Below are 19,814 nucleotides of genomic sequence, written 5' to 3'. Positions count from 1 at the left end.
GGTTGACGGTTTTCAGGTCTTCTTTATTGTTGTTGATTGTCTATCTAGTTATTCTACTGAATACTAAGGGATGAGAATGTTGAGTTCCCCAATTTTAACTGTGGAGTTTGTTCATTTCTTTCTTCACTTATGTCAGTTTTCACTTCAGGTGTTCTGAAACTCATTGTTTGATGCATAAACACTTCAGAATGCTATATTTGCTTCGTGCCTTCAGCAATTTTATAATTAGGTAATGTCCCTGGTAATGTTCTTTACTCTGAAGTCTACTTTATTTTATATTAATACAATCACTCCAGCTTTCTTCTGATCGATGTCTTCATGATATCCTTTTACTTTCAACCTACCTGTTATCATTAATTTGAAGTGAGCTTCTTGCATGATCTTTTTCAATTCTCTATGCCAATCTCTGTCCTTTAAGTGTATTTATACCACTTATACTTAATACATCTACACATAATATAATGATATTTATTTTTTTCAAGATTTTGTTTATTTATTTTTAGAGAGAGGGGAAAGGAGGGAGAAAGAGAGGAAAACATTGATGTGTGAGCTACATCGACCAGTCGCCTCTCGCGAGCCCCCAACTGGGGACCTGGCCAGCAACTATACATGTGCTCTGACTGGGAATCGAACCAGCACCCTTTCGGCGCTCAATCCACTGAGCCACAACAGCCAGGGCAAATGACTGATATTTAAATGGGCTCTTAAGTAGGCTTTGTTTCTTTCTTCCTGTCTTTCTGCGAGTCACTTAAACATATTTTAGAATTCCATTGTGACTTACCTATAGTATTTTTGAGAATATGTCTTCATACAGATCTTTCGATGGTTGCTCTTGGCTTTCCCTCATACGTTACATGATTACATGAGTTATCACAATCTACTATTACAGGCATTTCCCCACTGCAAGTGAAGTATACCGTGCTCACCCCAATCTGGGTCTGTGACTCCAGGGCAGGCAACCCGGGGACAGGTTGAGGACACCGGCCCCTTTCCTTTAGCCTATTTCTACCCTCTTACTTCGCAACACGGCCCATCCGTTCACCAGCTGCCAGAATCACAAGAAGTATCGCTGGTGTTCCCTCTCCCTCACCCTCCACGTCCAGGTAATCAGCAAGTCCTAAGCAAGCCACCTCCAAAATACACCCGAAATCATCTGCTTCTCTCTGTCCGTCAGTGTCCTAGGGTCCAGGCCACCACCTCCTACCTGGACTCTGAGAACATCCTTCTACTGGCCGTCATTCTCCGTTCACTCCCTGACCCCCGCAGACCTTGGCTCTGGCCCAGGGGTCTCAACGCGCCACCCTGCCTGCCACCACCCCCCACCACCACCGCCCCCAGGCTCCTCCCCTGAGGCCCTCTGCAGGGCTGGCTCCTTCTCAGCATCCAGATCTTCCCAGAGTTGGGCTCCCCGCAAAAGCAGCTCAAGGCTCCATGACAACGGTGTCCGCAGAGTGTCCCTAGCAGTGCGATTCTCACAGGGACACCCCGCCCCAGGCACCGTGCAGATCACACCCGCCAGCTCCAAAGGGCGGCAAACACGGCGTCCCTTGCAGCTTGAAATGCCACACGGCCTAAAACTCACAGGCCGCTTTGGTTCCCACCAATGCTGGTTTCCCATCTGCCCCAAACGTTTTCTCCTCCTCCTAACACCCTGGCTGGTCCCACTGGCACCCATCGTTTCTTCCGCAGCAGACCAGGTGAGGACCCGAAGCAGCCACACCACCTCACAGTGCTGTGACGCTGGCGTACATCCAGTGGATGGCTGAGGGGCCCGGGTGCGAGCACACGGTGACGACGGTGCAAGGCAGGCAGGGAGAGAGGGAGGAAGGGCACTGCAATAACTCACAGTGTGCAAGTGGCCCTTTCACGCCATTACGTGACCTGCACTTTGGAGCAGACGCCCTGCCCCAATCTCAGCCCGAGCTTCGGATCCCCGAGCTGAGGGTGAGGCCACGGGATGCTGTGGGCAGAGGGCCTGGTCCCCTTCCCTGCACAGCAGGCAGGCGACACCCACATCAAAGGGACAGTTCACACCCAGCGAGAACGGTGCAGACACACCATGCCTCAGGCTCAGAAGAGGAAGCCTTTTGTCACTCGCTGTTTATCTTCCCCAGGCTCTTTGCTGTGGGTATGTCTTTCTGGAGTCTGATTTTTTTTTAACTCAATAAAATACAGCCAAAAATAAAAATAAATATTGCCGCACCATATTGCCCTGGCTGGTATGGTTCAGTAGATTGAGTGCTGGCCTACAAACCAAAGGGTGGCCAGCTGGTTCAATTCTCCATCAGGGCACATGCCTGGGTTGTGGGCCAGGTCCCCAGTAGGGGGCGCGTGAGAGGCAACCACACATGGATGTTTCTCTCCCTCTGTCTCCTTCCATCTCCCTCCTTCCCCTTTCTCTAAAAATAACTAAATAAAATCATCTTAAAGATTTTTAATAAAATCCTTTCTGAAATAAAATCCTTTTTAAAATAAAATAAAATAAAATAAATAGCAAAATAAAATACAGGTCCTCTGGCCTGTCACTAGATCTACGTGACTGGCCATTAAAGACTCCGTGGACAAGACACTCCCATGTTCCCACAGCCAGGGAGGCTGCTTCCGGGACTTACTTTCTTAAGATCCACTTCCTACAAGAGACAGTATTTAAATATCTTAAACATGGGCCGGTTCCCCAGAATCCCACGGTGGCACCACGCGGCGGGCGGGGGGGAGGGGGGGGTCTCGCTCCCCAGAGCCTTCTCCGATCCAGTGGCCAAAGCCGTCCTTGCTGCTGCCGCCTCTTCTGCCCAGGAGGTGCTGAGGCTATATAGCTGCTTTTTTTTTTTTTTTTTACCACATTTGGGGGAAATGGCTGTTCATTGTATGCATTTCCTTTTTATCACTGAGTGTCTGTATTTTTATTATTAAACTGTATGAGGGCGTTAAATACAGAGTAGGGGAGAAGCAGGTTTACAGCTGTGAGTATATAAAACAGAGTTTTTTCTTCTTTTTTTAACCTTCCACCTGAGGTATGTTTTTACTGATTTTAGGGAGGGAGGGAGGGAGGGAGGGAAGGAGGAGAGAGAAACACTGATCAGTTGCCTCCCTCACGTGCCCTGACCAGGAATTGAACCTGCAACCTCTTCTGGTGCACAGGATGACGCTCCCACCAACTGAGCCACACAGCCAGGGCGATAGTGTATTCTTCTTGTGTTATTATTTACTAATTATTGTATTGTTTCCCAAACAACTGCAAACCTACTTTCGCACCACCCTGTATAACAACACTAGCCCTTAATAATCCAGCCGCCCTCGGCCTGGACTCACGTCTTATCTTATAAGACACTGGTGCTGTGTGGTCTCTCGGGGGTGCTATGTGGTCTCTTGGGGGTTCCTGTATGGTTTCCCAGGGGTGCTGTGTGGTTTCCCGGGGGGTGTCGCATGGTTTCCTGGGGGGGTGTTGTGTGGTCTCCTGGGGATGCTGTGTTTTCCCAGGGGTGTAGTATGGTCTCTAAAGGGTGTCGTGTGGTCTCCCGGGTGTGTCGTGTTGTTTCCTGGGGGTGTCGTGTGGTCTTCCAGGGGTGGCGTGTGGTTTCCTGGGGGTCCTGTGTGGTATCCTGGGGGTGTCGTGTGGTCTCTTGAGGGTGTTGTGTGGTCTCTCGGGGGTGTTGTGTGGTCTCTCGGGGGGTGTCGTGCGGTTTCCCGGGGGTGTCGTGTGGTTTCTCGAGGGTGTCGTATGGTCTCTTGGGGAGTATCGTGTGGTCTCCCAGGTGTGTCGTGTAGTTTCCTGGGGGTGCTGTGTGGTTTCCTGGGGGTGTTGTACGGTCTCTCAGGGGGTGTTGTGTGGTCTCCTGGGGGTGTCATGTGGTCTCTCGGGGGTGCTGTGCGATTTCTCCATGGTACTGTGAGGTTTCTCCATGGTGCCGTGCCATTTCTCCCAGCTCGCCTGTGGTTTCTGCATGTCACTCTTGTCTGCGCGCTGCCCCCTTTACGGGTCACCCGGGGCAGACAGGCCGCCCCGGCCTCCCTCACAGACGTGCCCCCGAGCCTCTCTGCATGCAGTTTCCTGGCTCCACACTTTTCAGCCTCTAAACCGGCCAACGATCTGCCTCACTTCGGTGCCGGGAGGGAGGCCAGGCCCAGCCAGACCCCATCCCGCCGTCCCTCAGCCAGAGCGCTGTCTCGCCGGTGCCTTGCTTTTTAGAAAACAGTGAGATTTTATACATGGCGTGAGACACCCACATCGTCCTAACTAAACTGAATTAAGCTAAACTTGGAAATAAGCTTCATTGTGAACGCAGATATTGTAGCAGAAACACGAAGACGCCTACCTTGGATCCGTGCAAATACTGGGGCTGTGCATTGGGCTGCTTGTCTCTCTGAAACTCTTGAGAAAATGGTAACACTGTCCGAACAAACCTAAACAAGAAAGAAAGAGAGGAAACCAAAAATGTAATGGTTCTTTACAATTCAGAACTTCTCCATTACCCATCAAGTAAATCTTCCGGTGAGCTGAAATAATCATCACACAGAAAAACTCAAGGAAATCCAAAATCAGAATACAGATGAGATGCAAATACCCTGCAGTCTGACAGATGTAGTCCAAGTTCAGGAAGGAAGAGCATCGGGGAACCCCTAAACACAGTCTGCAAACCCAGGGAGGGGGTCCGGTCCATCAGCAGCAGGACAGTCTCCAACCTAATTCAAGCCCTTGTAAGTGGAAGTGACCGAGCACTTGGCCTTGCCGGGCCTCTGGACGGGGCAGGGAGGTGGGGACCAGGGCGGGCAGCCAGATGTGGGCGCTTGTCAGTCACTCAGGTCCCTAGTTAGTAGCGAACGGGAAGAACCACCACAAACATTCACCCGAGAGAATGCTGTTTAATAATGGATGAAGAGCCACTGAAAATCAAATGCCTGGATTTTATTTTATTTTTTTTATTTTTAAAGATTTACTTATATTTAGAGAGGGAGGAAGAGAGGGACAAAGAGAGGGAGAGAAACATCAATGTGTGGTTGCCTTTCACACGCCCCCTACTGGGGACCTGGCCCGCAACCCAGGCATGTGTGCTGACTGGGAATTGAACCAGCAACCCCTTGGTTGAGCAGCCCATGCTCAATCCACTGAGCTACACCAGCCAGGGCCAAATGCCTGGATTTTAAAGCAGAAATGTCAAACTTGGCCAACCCTTTCAAGTTGGAAGTGTTGTCGTAAACATACAACTTTTGCAAAGGAGCGTAATAAAGAAAAAGGAGCATAATAAAGAAAAAGAAAAAGAAAAAGAATACACAAAAACTGACTTGCTAATTATTAAATTCCAAGAACTTGATTAATGCATGTACTTTAAAAAAATTTTTTTAATCTTCACCCCAGGATATAGTTATTGCTTTTAATTTTAAAAAATTATTTTATTTATTTTTAGAGAAAGGGGAAGGGAGAGAGAAAGAGAGGAAGAGAAACATCAATGTGTGGTTGCCTTTCACACGCCCCCTACTGGGGACCTGGCCTGCAACCAGGCATGTGCCCTGACCGGGAATCGAACCTGCAATCTTTTGGTGTACAGGACGATGCTCCAAACAGCTGAGCCACCTGGCCAGGACAACACATACATACTGCATTTTAATAAATAAACAAAGAGTGCAGCTGTCAAAATACCGCCAGTACATGAAAGAAATGTGAATGTTGAGGGGAGGCCAGCGGCCTGCAGCGCTGAGGGCCTCTAATATAAGTATGTTGTTGAGCATCAGAGTTTTATTGTGATGAGTTTTGCCCTGGCCAGTATGGCTCAGCTGGTTGCTGCACTGTCCCATAACCAAAGGGTTGCGAGTTCGATTCCCCGTCAGAATACACACCCAGGTTGCAGGTTCAATCCCTGGTGTGGGCACCAATGGTCTCTGGTCCAAGCATGTTCAGGAGGCAACTAATCAATGCTTCTCTCTTGCATCGATGTTTCTCTTTCTCCCTCTCTCTTGTAAAAGCAATGAACCAATGTCCTGGGGTGATGATAAAGAATAATAATAATAATAACAATAATAAAATAAAGACTGCTGACTTTTGGGGGGCAGCCCCTTAAACTATTTGCACGTCAGCCGGACCCTTTCCCGAGTCATTCCGGTGGCAGAAGTCACTACCCCATGGCTGGTACCAAGGTAGGCCCCTGTGGCGAACCCATCGAATGCCTGGGTATGTGAGGAGGTTTCCGCAAACCTGTGGGCGGGGCCTAAAAGGGCCCCCAGATCCTGGGGTCGGCCTCTAGCTCGCTGGCAGGGAGCTCCCTCTGCCTGGAGCCCCACCCAACAAGGGCAGCTCAATACTCAAGCAAAGACGAGGGGCCCGGGTTGGATGGAGGGCCACTTTGCTTCTCTGCACGGCCCTCTGTGCTTCCGCGCTCCGCCCTGAAGACTCCAGCTGCCTCAGTTTCCAGTCTTGGCTCCTGTGCCAAGTGAGACTCCCAAGCTGTCCGTGGGGTGCGCCCCCCACACGGCTCCCCGTCTCTGTTTCCTTCCCCTCAAGCGATGGCCCATGACTGAAAACAGTGGTTTCATGAATTGTGTCCATTTTCCACTTGTTTAAGATGAAAAGCTAAACCCCAACCCTGGGATGGCCACCATCCCCACTAACTTTGAAAAACCCTATTTCCATTCCATATTCTGAATTTAAAGACAAAAAAAAAAAAAGCATTGGAAAAAATACTGAATTCAAGTTAGCAGGCTTATTTCACAGTGGGAAGGATTAGTAATGCTGAAACAACTTGCGGTTTCTAGAACCAAGCAAATGAGTAAATACACTAACAATGAAACAGGACTCTTGGTGTAAAAGGAAGTTACAAAAATGGGAAGGAGGACGAGTGGAATGAACCCAGCGCGGCTGCACAGGAACCCAAGACAGCGGCGAGTTCCCGGCTGTAATACAGAAACAGCTACAGCGAGGAAGTTGCGGGCACACACACATTTCGAGTCTTTGTCCCCTGAAGAGACCATCTGCCCCGAACAGACACCTCTCCCAAGAAGGCATACGAGTGGCCAACGGGTACATGAAAAGATGCTCAACTTCGCCCTGGCTGGTGTAGCTCAGTGGATTGAGTGCTGCCCTATGAACCAAGGGGTCTCGGGTTCGATTCCCAGTCAGGGCACATGCCTGGGTTGCTGGCCAGGTCCCCAGTGGGGGGCCATGTGAGAGGCAACCACACACTGATGTACCTCTCCCTCTCTTTCTCCTTCCCTCTCTCTAGAAATAAATAAAATCTTAAAAAAGATGCTCAACTTCAGTAGCTATTAGGGACACACAAAGCAAAACCGCAATGAGATGCCGCCTCCCACCTGTCAGCACAGCTGGTACTAATGAGGGTTGTGGGGAGAGGTTGTGGAGAGAAAGAACCCTTGTCACTGCTGGTGGGATTGTAAATGGGGGGGGGCAGCCACCACAGAAAACAGTCTGCAGTTCCTCAAATAAAGAACTGAATCACCGAATGACCCAGCGATCCCTCTCCTGGGGATCTACCCAAAAAACTCGCAAACGTGTCATTTGTGAAAATGCATGCACCCTGATGTTCATTGCAGCGTTTTTCACCGTGGCCAGGACACGGGGACAACCGAAGTGTCCTCCGGTAGAGGACTGGATGAGGCAGATGTGGCCCACATTGCATACAATGGGACACCACTCAGCCACGAGAAAAGATGACACACTGCCATTTGCAACATCGTGGATGGATCCTGAGAATATCACCCTAGGTGGAACAAGTCAGAAAAAGCTAATAAACATAGGATTTCACTCGCATGTGGGATACAGAACTGAAACTCATGGACACTGACAGCTGTGTGGTGGTTACCACAGGGAAGGGGGTGGAGCTGGGGTGGAGTGGGGGGCGGAGGGGCCTATATATGGTGACCGAAGATGGTTGGACTTTGGGTGGTGGGGGCACAGTGCCATATACAGATCTAGTATCGCAGAAATGTACACTTGAAATCCATATGATCCTATTAACCAATGTCATCCAATAGTTTAATTAAAATGGAAACAAAACAACAGAAAACCCCAGGAGAGCCTTGGCTGGTGTGGCTGCATGGATTGAGTGCCGGACTGCAAAGTAAAGGGTCGCTGGTTCGAACCCCACTCAGGGCACATGACTGGGTTGCAGGTTCAATCCCCAGTGGCAGCCCACACAAGAGGCAACCAATCCATATTCCCCATCAGGGCCCCACAGGCGACTCTGGCCTGAGGTTTTCGTCTTCACCAGGTCACACTGCTTACCCAGCACCAACGTCCCCATCTGGCAACTCTGTCTTCGAAAACAAGACCCCTGCTGGCAGGGCAGGCGGCAGGAGGCCAGCGGCCTCAGACAGCGGGATGTGCTCCATCCTTAGCAAGTCCGGGTGACAGCATCCTCCAGGCCGCTCCAGTGGGTGGGGCGTCAGACCCATACCCAAGTCCCTAACTGCCCGCTGCTGCCTAGCCTTCCTTCAGGTGCCTAGTGCGTCTTTCAGGACACAGTAGTGCAACTAGAAGGGCAGAGCTTGCATCATCCAACATGGACCCTATCCTTCTGACCTTCATCGGGGGTCCTCTGGCACTGCGGAGGCCCCACCCCTGCACTGTCACGGACCGTCGGGCTCCCACAGGAGCACGTGAGGCTCACGGGACAGCTTCTATCCTTCCCTTTGCGAGATCTCTGGGAAATGCTGTAAAGGACAGTGGAAAGCTAAGTAATTAAAACTATTATCTTAAGTAATACAAAATCAGGCCCTGGCTAGGCAGCGCAGTTGGTTAGAGCATCGTCCAGATACATCAAGGTTGCAGGTTCGATCCCCAGTCAGGGCACATACAAGAAGCAACCAATGAATGAATGCATCAATAAGTGGAATGACAAATCAATGTTTTTTAAAAAATAAAGATAATTTTAAAAAATTATAAAAAACTTAAAAAACACAAAATCACAATTCCCAGTCCTTTCCTCAGTCCACTGACCTGGGTTCTGTTGCAGCCTAGCTTTGCAGATGCCCATTCCAAACACAAGGCAAGACAATTTAAGGAAAAGTAATAAATTCATTTCAAATGTTCCAAGTGGACCAAACCAAACCAAACCGGGACTGCTGTGAGCGTCGGCGAGGACTTGGCCAGGTTTTCAGTGGAACGGGCAAGCGCCCTGCGTGGGAAAAGCATGTGTGTAAGAGTCTGCCTCCAACTACGCATTTCTGCAAAACAGAGAATGCTCGTGTCCACCCGGCTGCCTGGCAAACACTCTAGCGGATACCTTTTTTACATGGAAAACGTCTGGGGATTTAGTTATTTTTCCCTTCATATATATATATATATATATATATATATATGCATAAATACACAAATATACACACATAAGGTGTCTAGCTTTTCTACAGTCACGATGCACTATTTGTGTAATAAACATGTATTTTCAGTTAATTCAGACTCCATAACTGCCTGGAAAACACCTCCCGGCGCCTTAAAAGGGAGAAAAACAGAACAGTGGCCTCGAGAGCCAGGCCCGGGTGTCCTGACTGAAGGGGCGGCAGGGCACCTCCAGCACCCAGAGGCCGTGGCTGCATCCCCACCACTACTGCTGGGCCGGGGAGGGGCTGCGCCAGCCCCTGGGGCCGTGGGTCTAGCAGAACAGCTCCACACACTGCCGCAGGCCTGGGGCCCCCAAGGACAAGCACCCTGAACAGCAGGGGCACCAGTGGGAACTCCACCCCCCGACCTGCCCCCATGCTCAGCACCCCACCCCGCTGCTCAGCATCCCGCTCCAGGCCTGAGCGTTGGTAACACATCAGCCAACACGTGATGGAACATTCAGAACCACTGGCAGAGCAGAGCGAAAGCCACTTACACTCTCACACTTACACACACTCGTATCTCTCACTCAACTCCCTCTCCCACACCCTTACTCATTCCCACCCATGTTTTCTCACACTTGTAGTCTGTCTCACACACGTGCACTCACTCCCACGTGCACATACATGCACTCGTACACTCATTTTCGTGCAAACACACTCACGCGCACACTCAGAAGCTCACGTGTATGAGTGTGTGTGCGTGTAAGCAATTGTGAGAGCCCATGCACTCTCGTGTGCACTCACACACACGTGCATGCACTCACTCTTATTTGCATGCATACTCTCACACTCAACCTCCCTGGCGTGTGCTCACAGAGACGGGAGCTGAGCTCGGTGCATGGGAAACATGCCTCAGACAGGCAGAGGCCAAGGCAGGAGGTGGGACCCCAGAAAGTGGCAGTCATGTCCCCACCACCCACCCAGCGGGCCATGCGGTCTGACTCAGCGCTGCCGTAAACAGGCAGGTAGGTGGGAGGGTAGCTCACTGAGGGGGCCTCACCTGCCCGACACCCCAGAAAGGAGCCGGGAAAAGCCGCCACCCTCCACACACCAACCCTCGATGGACGTGGAGCCATGGGTGGGCCACAGACCCTGCGGCCACTGCCCAGAGCGCCCCCCCCCCAAGCAAGTGCCCAGAAAGGGACCCCTGCCTGCCATGCTGTCCACATGGGACGCCGCGACCACCGCCCAAGGGCTGGCCTGGCCTGGGAAACGGCGGGAAACAAAGTGCTGGGTGGCAACCTAGGGGATGTAGTGGCCGCGCCCAGGCCACCCCGGCAGACACTCTGGGGCCGGGCACCTGGAACCGCGACGCAGGCTGCACTCACCGGTTGGTGGAGCCGTTGTAGCAGTAGTTGGGCAGGAAGTCGTAGTTGAGCTCCCAGAAGACGTGCAGGGTAATCCTCCCGTAGGGCGCTGACACGTTGTGGTTGGCCTCCCGGAACATGGCGTCGAAGCTGTCCAGCGTCAGGTACCGGCTCAGCAGCTTGTGGGTCATGCGGTTGATTTCCAAGAGGCCGTCCAGCTCCTGCAGGGCCGCGGGGACAGGAGTGAGGGTGGAACGGGGCCCGGGCAGCAGCCGCCATTCCCTACAGGTGCAGCGACACTCGTGGGGCTGGAGAGTGCTGGACACACGGGGGAGGGGTCAGCGCGCCAGGCCAAGAACGCACGCAGTGGGAGTTCCGTGGGGGACAGGAGCGTTCCCCTCACTCCTGAACCTCTCACGCCCTGTCTGCTGCCTCTCAGATGCCCCTCCACACCATGGTTGCCCCCTTAGGGTCATCGCCTTTCTGCACTGGGGTCACTTTTGCACAGCCACTGCTGGCCTCCCAACGCCCACAGTGCACAGGCCACTTGGACATGTGCCCCCAACTCCAGGCTGGCACAGCGTGTACCTGCTGGCAACGCCCTGAGCTGGCTTCTCTAACGCACCCGGAGCTGCTCAAAGGCACGGTGTGCGGTAGAGCCAGCAGGGTCAGTCCCAGACGGCTCGTGAAACCTGCCAAGCTCTGCTCTGTCCCCCGCACCAACTACTGGGTCACATGCCAATGAGAACGTGGCTGGTCCGAACTCAGGTGTGCTGGGTGTATGACACACACCGGGGTTCGAAAACCAGGTGTGAGACAAAGGATGGGAGACATCCATCCAAGTCAAGATTTTTATGATAGTTACATGGTGGATTGTGAATTTTGGTTACACTGGGTTGAATAAAAGAGATGATTAATTTCACCTGTTTCTTTTTCCTTTTCTAATGTAACTACAGGTAAACGTAAAATGACCTACGGGGCTTGTATTATATACATATTTTTAATGGTTTTTAGTTTTTAAGACTTCATTTATTTTTAGAAAGAGAGGAAGGTAAGGAGAAAGAGAAACATCAATATGTGAGAGGGACAAGGAGTGGTCATCTCTCCCACGCCCCTCCCTGGGGACCTGGCCGGCAACCCAGGCATGTGTCCTGGCTGGGAATCGAACCCGAGATGTTTTGGTTTGCCGGCCCAGCACTCAGTCCACTGAGCCACACTAGCCAGAGCTGTTCCCCCCCCCTTTTATTTTTTTTAAATATTTTATTTATTTATTTACTTATTTTTAGAGAGGGAAGGGAGGGAGATAGAGAGAGAAACATCAATGTGCGGTTCTGGGGGTTATGGCCTGCAACCCAGGAATGTACCCTGGCTGGGAATCGAACCTGGGACACTTTGGTTCCCAGCCCACACTCAATCCACTGAGCTACGCCAGCCAGGGCTTGTTTCCCCTTTTTTAAAGCCATACCCACTAAAACACCTCTGAGACCAATGCCCCAAAGCTTAGCGCCTATGTTCTCTGCTATGTCTTTTATTGTTTCAGGTCTTACGTGCATGTCCTACCCCATCTTGAGTTAACTTTTGTGTGTGGTGTAAGACAGTGGTCTAACTTCATATGGTGGTCCAGTGTGTCCAGCACCATTTACTGAAGAGACTTTCCTTTCTCCACTGTATATTCCAGATTCCTTTGTCGTAAATTAATAGCCCACACTTATACAGGTGCATTATGTGGAGTTATGTTGTCTGTTTTGCTGTGATAACCACACTGTTTTAACTCCTATAACTTTTCATACAGTTTGAAACCATAAATGCGATACCTCTGCCCTTGTTATTTTTTCTCAGAACCACTTTGGCAATTGAGGGTCTTTTGTGGTCCCATATAAATTGGAGACTTTTTAAAGCAATTCTTTGGAAAAATGTCATTGGCTTTTGGATAGTGATTGAATTGAATCTGTAGAGTTCTTCAGATAATGTGGGCATTTTAACAGTGTTAATTCCCCCAATCCATGCACTTGGAATATAATTCCATTTCTTGTGTCTTCTTCAAGTTCCTTCTACAATGTCTTACAGTTTTCAGTGTACAGGTCTCTCACCACCTTTGTTCAGTCTTGTTGTGACTGCAAATGGAATTATTCCCTTCATTTCTACTTCCGATAGTTCATTGTTAGCATATAAAAATGCAACAAATTTTGGTGTATTAATTTTGTCTACTGCAACTTTACTCTAATCTGTTTATTTCTAACTGCTTTGTAATGAAGTCTTCAGGATTTTCTATGTGTAAAAATCATGTCAACTCCAAATAGTGAGTTTAACTACTTTCTTTCCAACATGAATGCCGCTTATTTCTTTTTCTTGCCTAATTGCTATGGCTAGGACTTCCAGTACTATATTAAATAACAAGGGTGGGACTAGGCTTTCTTGTCTTGTTCCTAATCTTAGAGGAAAACTTTCAGTTTTTCGCCACGGAGCATATTGCTAGCTGTGGGTTTGTCGTATGTGGCAAAGGTACTTTCCTTTGATACCCATTTTATTGTTTTGTTTTGTTTTGTTTTTACCATAAATGAACTTTGTATCCTGTCAAACATTTTAACTGACCTCGATAGTTACAGTATCGTTGATTGTGTTACCATGGTGCATCGCACAGACTGACTGGATGCTGACTCTTCGCCGCATGCCTGAAATGCATCCCTCTCGGTCATGGTGGATGATCGTTTTAATGTGTCATCCCATTCAATTTGCTAGAATTTTGTTGTGGATTTTTGCATCAATGTTCATCAAAGAAACTGGCCTGTAATTTTCTTGTGTTGTCCCTGCCTGGTTTTGATATCAGGGCAATGTTGGCCTCAAAACAAGTTACACAGCACACCCTCCTCACAAGCTTTTCAAAGAGTTTGAGAAGGATGGGTGTTAAATCTTCTCTAAATGTTTCGTAGAACTCAACAGTGAAGTCATGTGGTCTTGGTTTTGTTTTTTAGGAGGTTTTTGGTGGTTGTTTCAATTTCCTTGCTAGCGATTGGTCTATTCAGGTTTGCTAATGCCTCATGGTTCTGACTAGGAAGGTTGCACACTTCTAAGGATTTCTCCTCTTCCTTTAGGTTGTCTGATTTGGTGTTGTATAGCTTTTCCTAGTATTCTTTCACGATCATGTTTCTGTGGTATCCACTTTGTCTTTCACTTCTAATTTTATTTATTTGAGTCTTTTTATCTGAGTAGCTAAAGTTTTACCAATTTTATCTTCTCAAAGAACTAGCTCTTTGTTTCATTGATTTTTTTCTACTTTTAATCATGACTTCATTTATTTTCATTTCCTCCCTCCTGATAATTTTAGGCTTGGCTTGTTCTTTTTCTAGTTCCTTCAACTGTAATGTTAGATTATCTGAGATTTGTCTTGTTTCTTGAGGTAGGATTGTACTGATATAAACTTTTCTCAGTATCATTTCTGCTGCATCCCACAGATTTGAGTATGTCCTAGTTTCATTTTTATGTGTCTCCGTGCATGTTTTGATGTCTTCTTTTATCGCCTCATTCACCCACTAGTCATTCAGTGGCATCTTACTTAATCTCTATATATCTGTGACTTTTCAGCTCTCCTCTTGGGGTTGATTGCCTGTTTCATACTGCTATGGTCAGAAAAGATGCTTGATATGATTTGAATCTTCTTAAATGTATTGACTTGTTTTGTATATGAACATGTGGTCTATCCTAGAGAATGTCCCTGGTCTCCTGTGTCACTTGACGCTGCCATTTCCCTGTTGACATTCTGTCTGGATGATCTACCCATTGATGAAAGTAGGGTGTTCAAGTTCGCCACTATTATGCCATTATGGTCAATTCCTCTCTTTGATCTGTTAATAATGGCTTTGTATATTTTGGTGCTCCTAGGTGGAGTACATATATATTAATAAATGTTATGTCCTCTTGGTGGACTGTCCCCTTTATCATTTTTAAATGTCCATCTTGGTCTCATTACCTTTTTTGTCTTGAAATCTATTTTGTCGGATGTAAGTGAGGCCATACCATTTTCCCTAGATACCATTTGCTTGAAGTATCATATCTAACCCCTCACTTTGAGTTTCTGTTTGTCTTGATAGCTAAGATCAGCTTCCTGAAGGCAGAATATAGTTGGGTCTTCTTTTTCTTAAAAAAAGATTTTATCTATTTATTTTTAGAGAGAGGGGAAGGGAGGGAGAAAGAGAGGGAAAGAAACATCAATGTGTGGTCGCCTCTCACATACCCTCTACTGAGGACTTGGCCTGCAACCCAGAGATGTGCCCCAACTTGGAATCGAACCAGGGACCCTTCGGTTCACAGGCCAGCACTCAATCCACTGAGCCACGCCAGCCAGGGCTCTGCTTCACATCTTAAACACAGTGTTGCTGGATAAAGTATTCTTGGCTGGTGATTTCGTTCTTTCAATATTTTGAATGTATTTTTCCTCTTTCCCATTCTGTAGGGTTTCTCCTGATGATAATCTGATGTTTCCTTTGTAAGTGACTATCTTTTTTTTCTGGATACCTTGAGAATTCTTTTTTTCTTTCCTTTTTTTTTGTAGGTTATGATTAAAAGGTCACCAGAAAAGCTCTTCTTTAAAAAAAAAAAGATTTTATTTATTTATTTTTAGAGAGGGAAGGGAGGGAGAAAGAGAGATAGAAACATCAATGTGCGGTTGCTGGGGGCCATGGCCTGCAACCCAAGCATGTGCCCTGACTGGGAATCGAACCTGCAATGCTTTGGTTTGCAGCCCAAGCTCAATCCACTGAGCTATGCTAGCCATGGCGAGAATTCTTTCTTTATTAACTTTTGATAGTTTTAATATGTGTTTTAGAGAAGGCCTTTTTGTGTTGAGATAATTAACTTATTGTACTGGGTTGGCTAAAAAGTTTGGCTAGTTATTTACATATGATGGCCCTAGTAGCACTTAGTGGTCTTTAACTTCATTTGAAACACCTTTTTTAGATTGTATTGTGACAGCTGTCCCATCACCATGCATTTTTAAAAAATGCTCATCAAAATTGGTGAATTTCTGTGCAGTCACTTTAACAATGAAGATGGAAAAAGATACGCAGCGTTTTTGGCATATTATGTTTTAGTACTTCAAGAAAGGTAAAAATGCCACTGAAATGCAAAGATACGTACAGTGGATGGAGAAGGTGCTGTGACTGGTTGAACATGTTAAAAGTGGTCTGCAAAGTTTCTTGGTAACATTGACATTTTGGCCGAATAATTCTTTGCTTTGGGTGGGGCTGTCTCATGCATTGGAAGATGTTCAGCAGCATCGCTGGCCTCTCCCCATTAGAAGACAATGGCAGGAGAGAGCCAACATACTCAGAATATCCCAATCAACAAAGTTATTGGTGCCAATGAAAAATGTGTCTTGGCTCTGGCTGGTGTAGCTCAGTGGATTGAGCGTGGGCTGCGAACCAAAGCGTCGCAGGTTCGATTCCCAGTCAGGGCACATGCCTGGGTTGCAGGCCATGGCCCCTAGCTACTGCACATTGATGTTTCTCTCTCTCTCTCTTTTTCTCCCTCCCTTCCTTCTCTAAAAGTAAATAAATAAAATCTTAAAAAAAAAAAGAAAAGAAAAACGTGTCTTGTATTTCGTGGAAAAAAACTAAACCACCATTCTGGCCAGCCCAATACTTTCATGTCCTCTTCCTACCCCAGGTTTGGAAAATTCTCATCAACCCTTTCTTCAAACAGGCTCTCTGTTCCCTTCGGTTTCTCTTCTCCTGGGACACCCGTTTGTCCCCAGTCCGCTCCTCTCAATGGAGGCAGATAGTTCTTGTAGCATTCTCAGTTTTCTCTTCTCCAACCTAAATCTTTTCTAGATTTCTCTCTTTGAGCTGGCTAGTTTTCTTTTCCATCTGGTCCACTATTTCCAATACTTTCTATTATTCTTCATCACATTTACTGAGTTCTTCAGCTCCAGAATTTGTTTCATTCTTTTTTTTTCCCCTCAGACAGAGAAGAAGGGAGAGAAGAAGACAGAGAAACATCGATGTGAGAGAGAAGCATCGGCTGGTTGCCTCCCTTACATGCCTGGACCAGGGATCGAACCTGCAACCTTTTGGTTACGGGACAACGCTCCAAATGAGCCACACCATCCAGGGCTCGTTCTTTTTTATACTTTCAATCTTTTTGGTAAAGTACTCCTTTTCTTCATTAATTCTATTCCTGGGCTCATTCAGAAGCCTGAGTTTTCCTCATGATTGCCATCTTGAACTCTCTGTCATTCAAATTACAGATGACTCATCACTTTGTTACCACACTGCCTTGGTGGTTCACAGCACTCGAGACACTGTCCATCTGCCTATGTGTTTGAGGTAGTAAACTCTTGCTTAGTTTTTCATCTTTTTACTTTTACTTTAATTTTTTGCTTGTTTTTTAAATATATTTTATTGATTATGCTATTACAGTTGTCCCATTCCCCCCTTCACTCTCCTCCACCCTGTACTCCCTCTCCCACCCACTTCCCCCGCCCCTTTAGTTCATGTCCATGTGTCATACTTATAACTTCTTCAGCTTCTACATTTCCCATACTATTCTTACTCTCCCTCTATTTCCTACCTACAATCTATGCTACTTATTCTCTGTACCTTTCCCCCCTCTCTCCTCCTCCCACTCCCCTGTTGCTAACCCTCCATGTGATCTCCATTTCTGTGGTTCTGTTCCTGTTCTACTTGTTTGCTTAGTTTCTTTTGGTTTTGCTTTAGGTGTGGTTGTTAATAATTGTGAGTTTGCTGTCCTTTTACTATACATGTTTTTTTTTAAATCTTCTTTTCTTAGATAAGTCCCTTTAACATTTCATAAAATAAGGGCTTGGTGATGATGAACTCCTTTAACTTGACCTTATCTGAGAAGCACTTTATCTGCCCTTCCATTCTAAATGAAAGCTTTGCTGGATAGAGTAATCTGGGATATAGGTCCTTGTGTTTCATGACTTGAAATACTTCTTTCCAGGCCCTTGTTGCCTGTAAGGCCTCTTTTGAGAAATCAGCTGACAGTCTGATGGGAACTCCTTTGTAGGTGACTGTCCCTTTATCTCTTGCTGCTTCTAGGATTCTCTCCTTCATTTTTACCTTGGCTAATGTAATTATGATGTGCTTTGGTATGTTTCTTCTTGGGTCCAACTTCTTTGGGGCTCTCTGAGCTTTCCTGGATTTCCTGGAAGTCTATTTCCTTTGCCAGAATGGGGAAGTTCTCCTTTATTATTTGCCTAATTACTTGTTCAATCTGTTGCTTTTCCTCTTCCCCTTCTGGTACTCCTATAATTTGGATGTTGGAACGTTTAAAGGTGTGCTGGAGATTCCTAAGCTTCTCCTAGTTTTTTGAATTCTTATTTCTCCATTCTTTCCTGTTTCGTTGTTTCTTTCTTCCTTCTGGTCCACTCTATTGTTTTGAGTCCCAGTTTCCTTCCCATCACTGTTGGTTCCCTGTGCATTTTCCTTCATTTCTTTTATGGTAACCTGCCTTTTTTCATCTAATTTGTGACCAAAATCAACCAATTCTGTGAGCTTCCTGATTACCAGTGTTTTGAACTGTGCATCTGATAGGTTAGCTATCTGTTGGTCGCTCAAAAGGATGAGTTCTGGGGCACTGATTTGTGCTTCTGTTTGAGCCATCTCTCTCTCTCTCTCTCTCTCTCTCTTTTTTGGTCTGGTCACTCCTGTTACAGTGAGGGGCAAAGCCTTAGGTGTTCACCAGGGCTGGGCACCCCAGTGCTAGATTGTGATGTTGAATGTGGGGGTAGGGGTGAGGGGGAACAATGGTGGTAGCTCTGTTCTCCGTGGGATCTCAGTCCCTTCTCTGGGATCCTGGCTTGCGGGCTCTGCTCTGGTCCACAATCGCTGCCTCACTGGGTCTGCCAGCTGCTGCTTGTGCACTCAGGGTCCACCCACTGTGATCTTGCACGCCCCAGATGCCTTACACACTCCTGGTTGCCTTATGTGCCCAACTCTCCCTGCTCTCTGCGCGGTGACCCAGGCCCGACTGCTTGTCTCCGCCCCTCCTACCTGTCTGGATGAATGGGTCTACTTCAACTTCTTGGCTGTCCGACTTCCATTCAGATAAATTCTCTGTCAGTTCTGGGTGTTATTCTGCCTCTAAATTGTTATTGTTCTAGTCTTGGTTGTGCGTGGAGGTACGGTGGGTCCACCTATGCCTCCATCTTGCCGGAAGTCTACTTTTTCATCTTGACAATTCTGCAGGTTGATAAATAGGTCTTTCTTCGGTTTACCAGTGGATGGCACTGTAGTGGAAGTTTTTACGTGTATTTTACCTGTTCTACCTGCAGCCCACAGGTTGTGTGGGGTGGGTGGTGAGTGGGGCACTGCTGTGGCTGTGGGAATCAGTGCCTGGAGGACTCGGTGGAGGTGTTCCTGCTGTGTCCTGGTTGCCTTGGTATCAGGACACAGCCACTATGGGGGGTGGCGGGGGCGGGAGGTTGAGGTGTGGCAGGTGGTAGGGAGTCGGGTTCATGAGCCAACAGCGCTGCTTCCTTATTCCTCACGGCCACAGGGCTGTAGACAGATTTCCTCTGCTGCTACTGGCTTCTGCTGCCACGGTGGGAAAGGAGGCCGGATTCTCAGGCATCGACACCACCCTCCACCACGGAGCAGTGTGTGGGCCACACTCTCTGCTGTGTTAACTGCAGCCGACACTTCCCCTACCCAACCTCCCCTAGCATTCCAATGCATTCCACCTTCAGACCCACCCACGTGTGTGCCCCTCGTGTGCCTGTTTGCTGAGCAGAGAAACCTCGGCTGGATTCGAGTTGTCTGATCTGTTGCAAATTCAAGGGCAATACAAGGGACAGCACGCAGCCACGATCCTGACGTCCCTCTCCAATGCACAGCTTTTAACGTCCATTCCATCCCGTGCCCTGGTTTTCTTCTCCGGGGACCCTGTGATATGTATGTTGGACCTTCGCTGTCCATGTACGATACAATGTTCTCCCAAATTCTCTTTCTCTGTCTTCATCTGTTTTTGATTTTCAAAATTGTTTTCCTTTCATGCTTTTGCCATGATGAGGTGAAATTTATTCAAGTCGGGGATTACTCATTCTTTGCAGTCAACTTAGAATTGTGAACATCGAGAGCAGATGCTAAAAAGAAGATACTCAGGATAGGCCAAGCTGAATGGATCTCTATGCAAAAACTGAGCATATCATTGGCTCAAAAGTCA

General features: G+C 47.7%; 1 protein-coding gene and 1 long non-coding RNA gene across 4 annotated transcripts in view; one reads left to right on the top strand and one right to left on the bottom strand.

Moving 5' to 3' along the window:
- The window catches only part of CYFIP1 (cytoplasmic FMR1 interacting protein 1), a 92,607-nt gene that overhangs the window by 13,746 nt on the left and 59,047 nt on the right, over positions 1 to 19,814 (bottom strand). For all 3 annotated transcript variants that reach the window (XM_036012742.1, XM_036012741.1, XM_036012743.1), the window contains 2 exons: positions 10,656 to 10,855; positions 4,314 to 4,401 (listed from right to left, as the gene is read on the bottom strand). In XM_036012742.1, the coding sequence (XP_035868635.1) occupies positions 4,314 to 4,401; positions 10,656 to 10,855 (288 nt within the window). The remainder of the gene's footprint in view (positions 1 to 4,313; positions 4,402 to 10,655; positions 10,856 to 19,814) is intronic.
- Positions 5,519 to 19,084, top strand: LOC118497639. Its single transcript, XR_004900178.1, has 4 exons — positions 5,519 to 5,728; positions 14,013 to 14,016; positions 18,407 to 18,417; positions 19,074 to 19,084. It is a non-coding gene; the product is annotated as an uncharacterized LOC118497639 (long non-coding RNA).

This window comes from Phyllostomus discolor, chromosome 12 (genome assembly GCF_004126475.2).
Source record: "Phyllostomus discolor isolate MPI-MPIP mPhyDis1 chromosome 12, mPhyDis1.pri.v3, whole genome shotgun sequence".
Classification (NCBI taxonomy): Eukaryota; Metazoa; Chordata; class Mammalia; order Chiroptera; family Phyllostomidae; genus Phyllostomus; species Phyllostomus discolor.
This window is presented reverse-complemented; position numbering and strand designations above follow the sequence as displayed.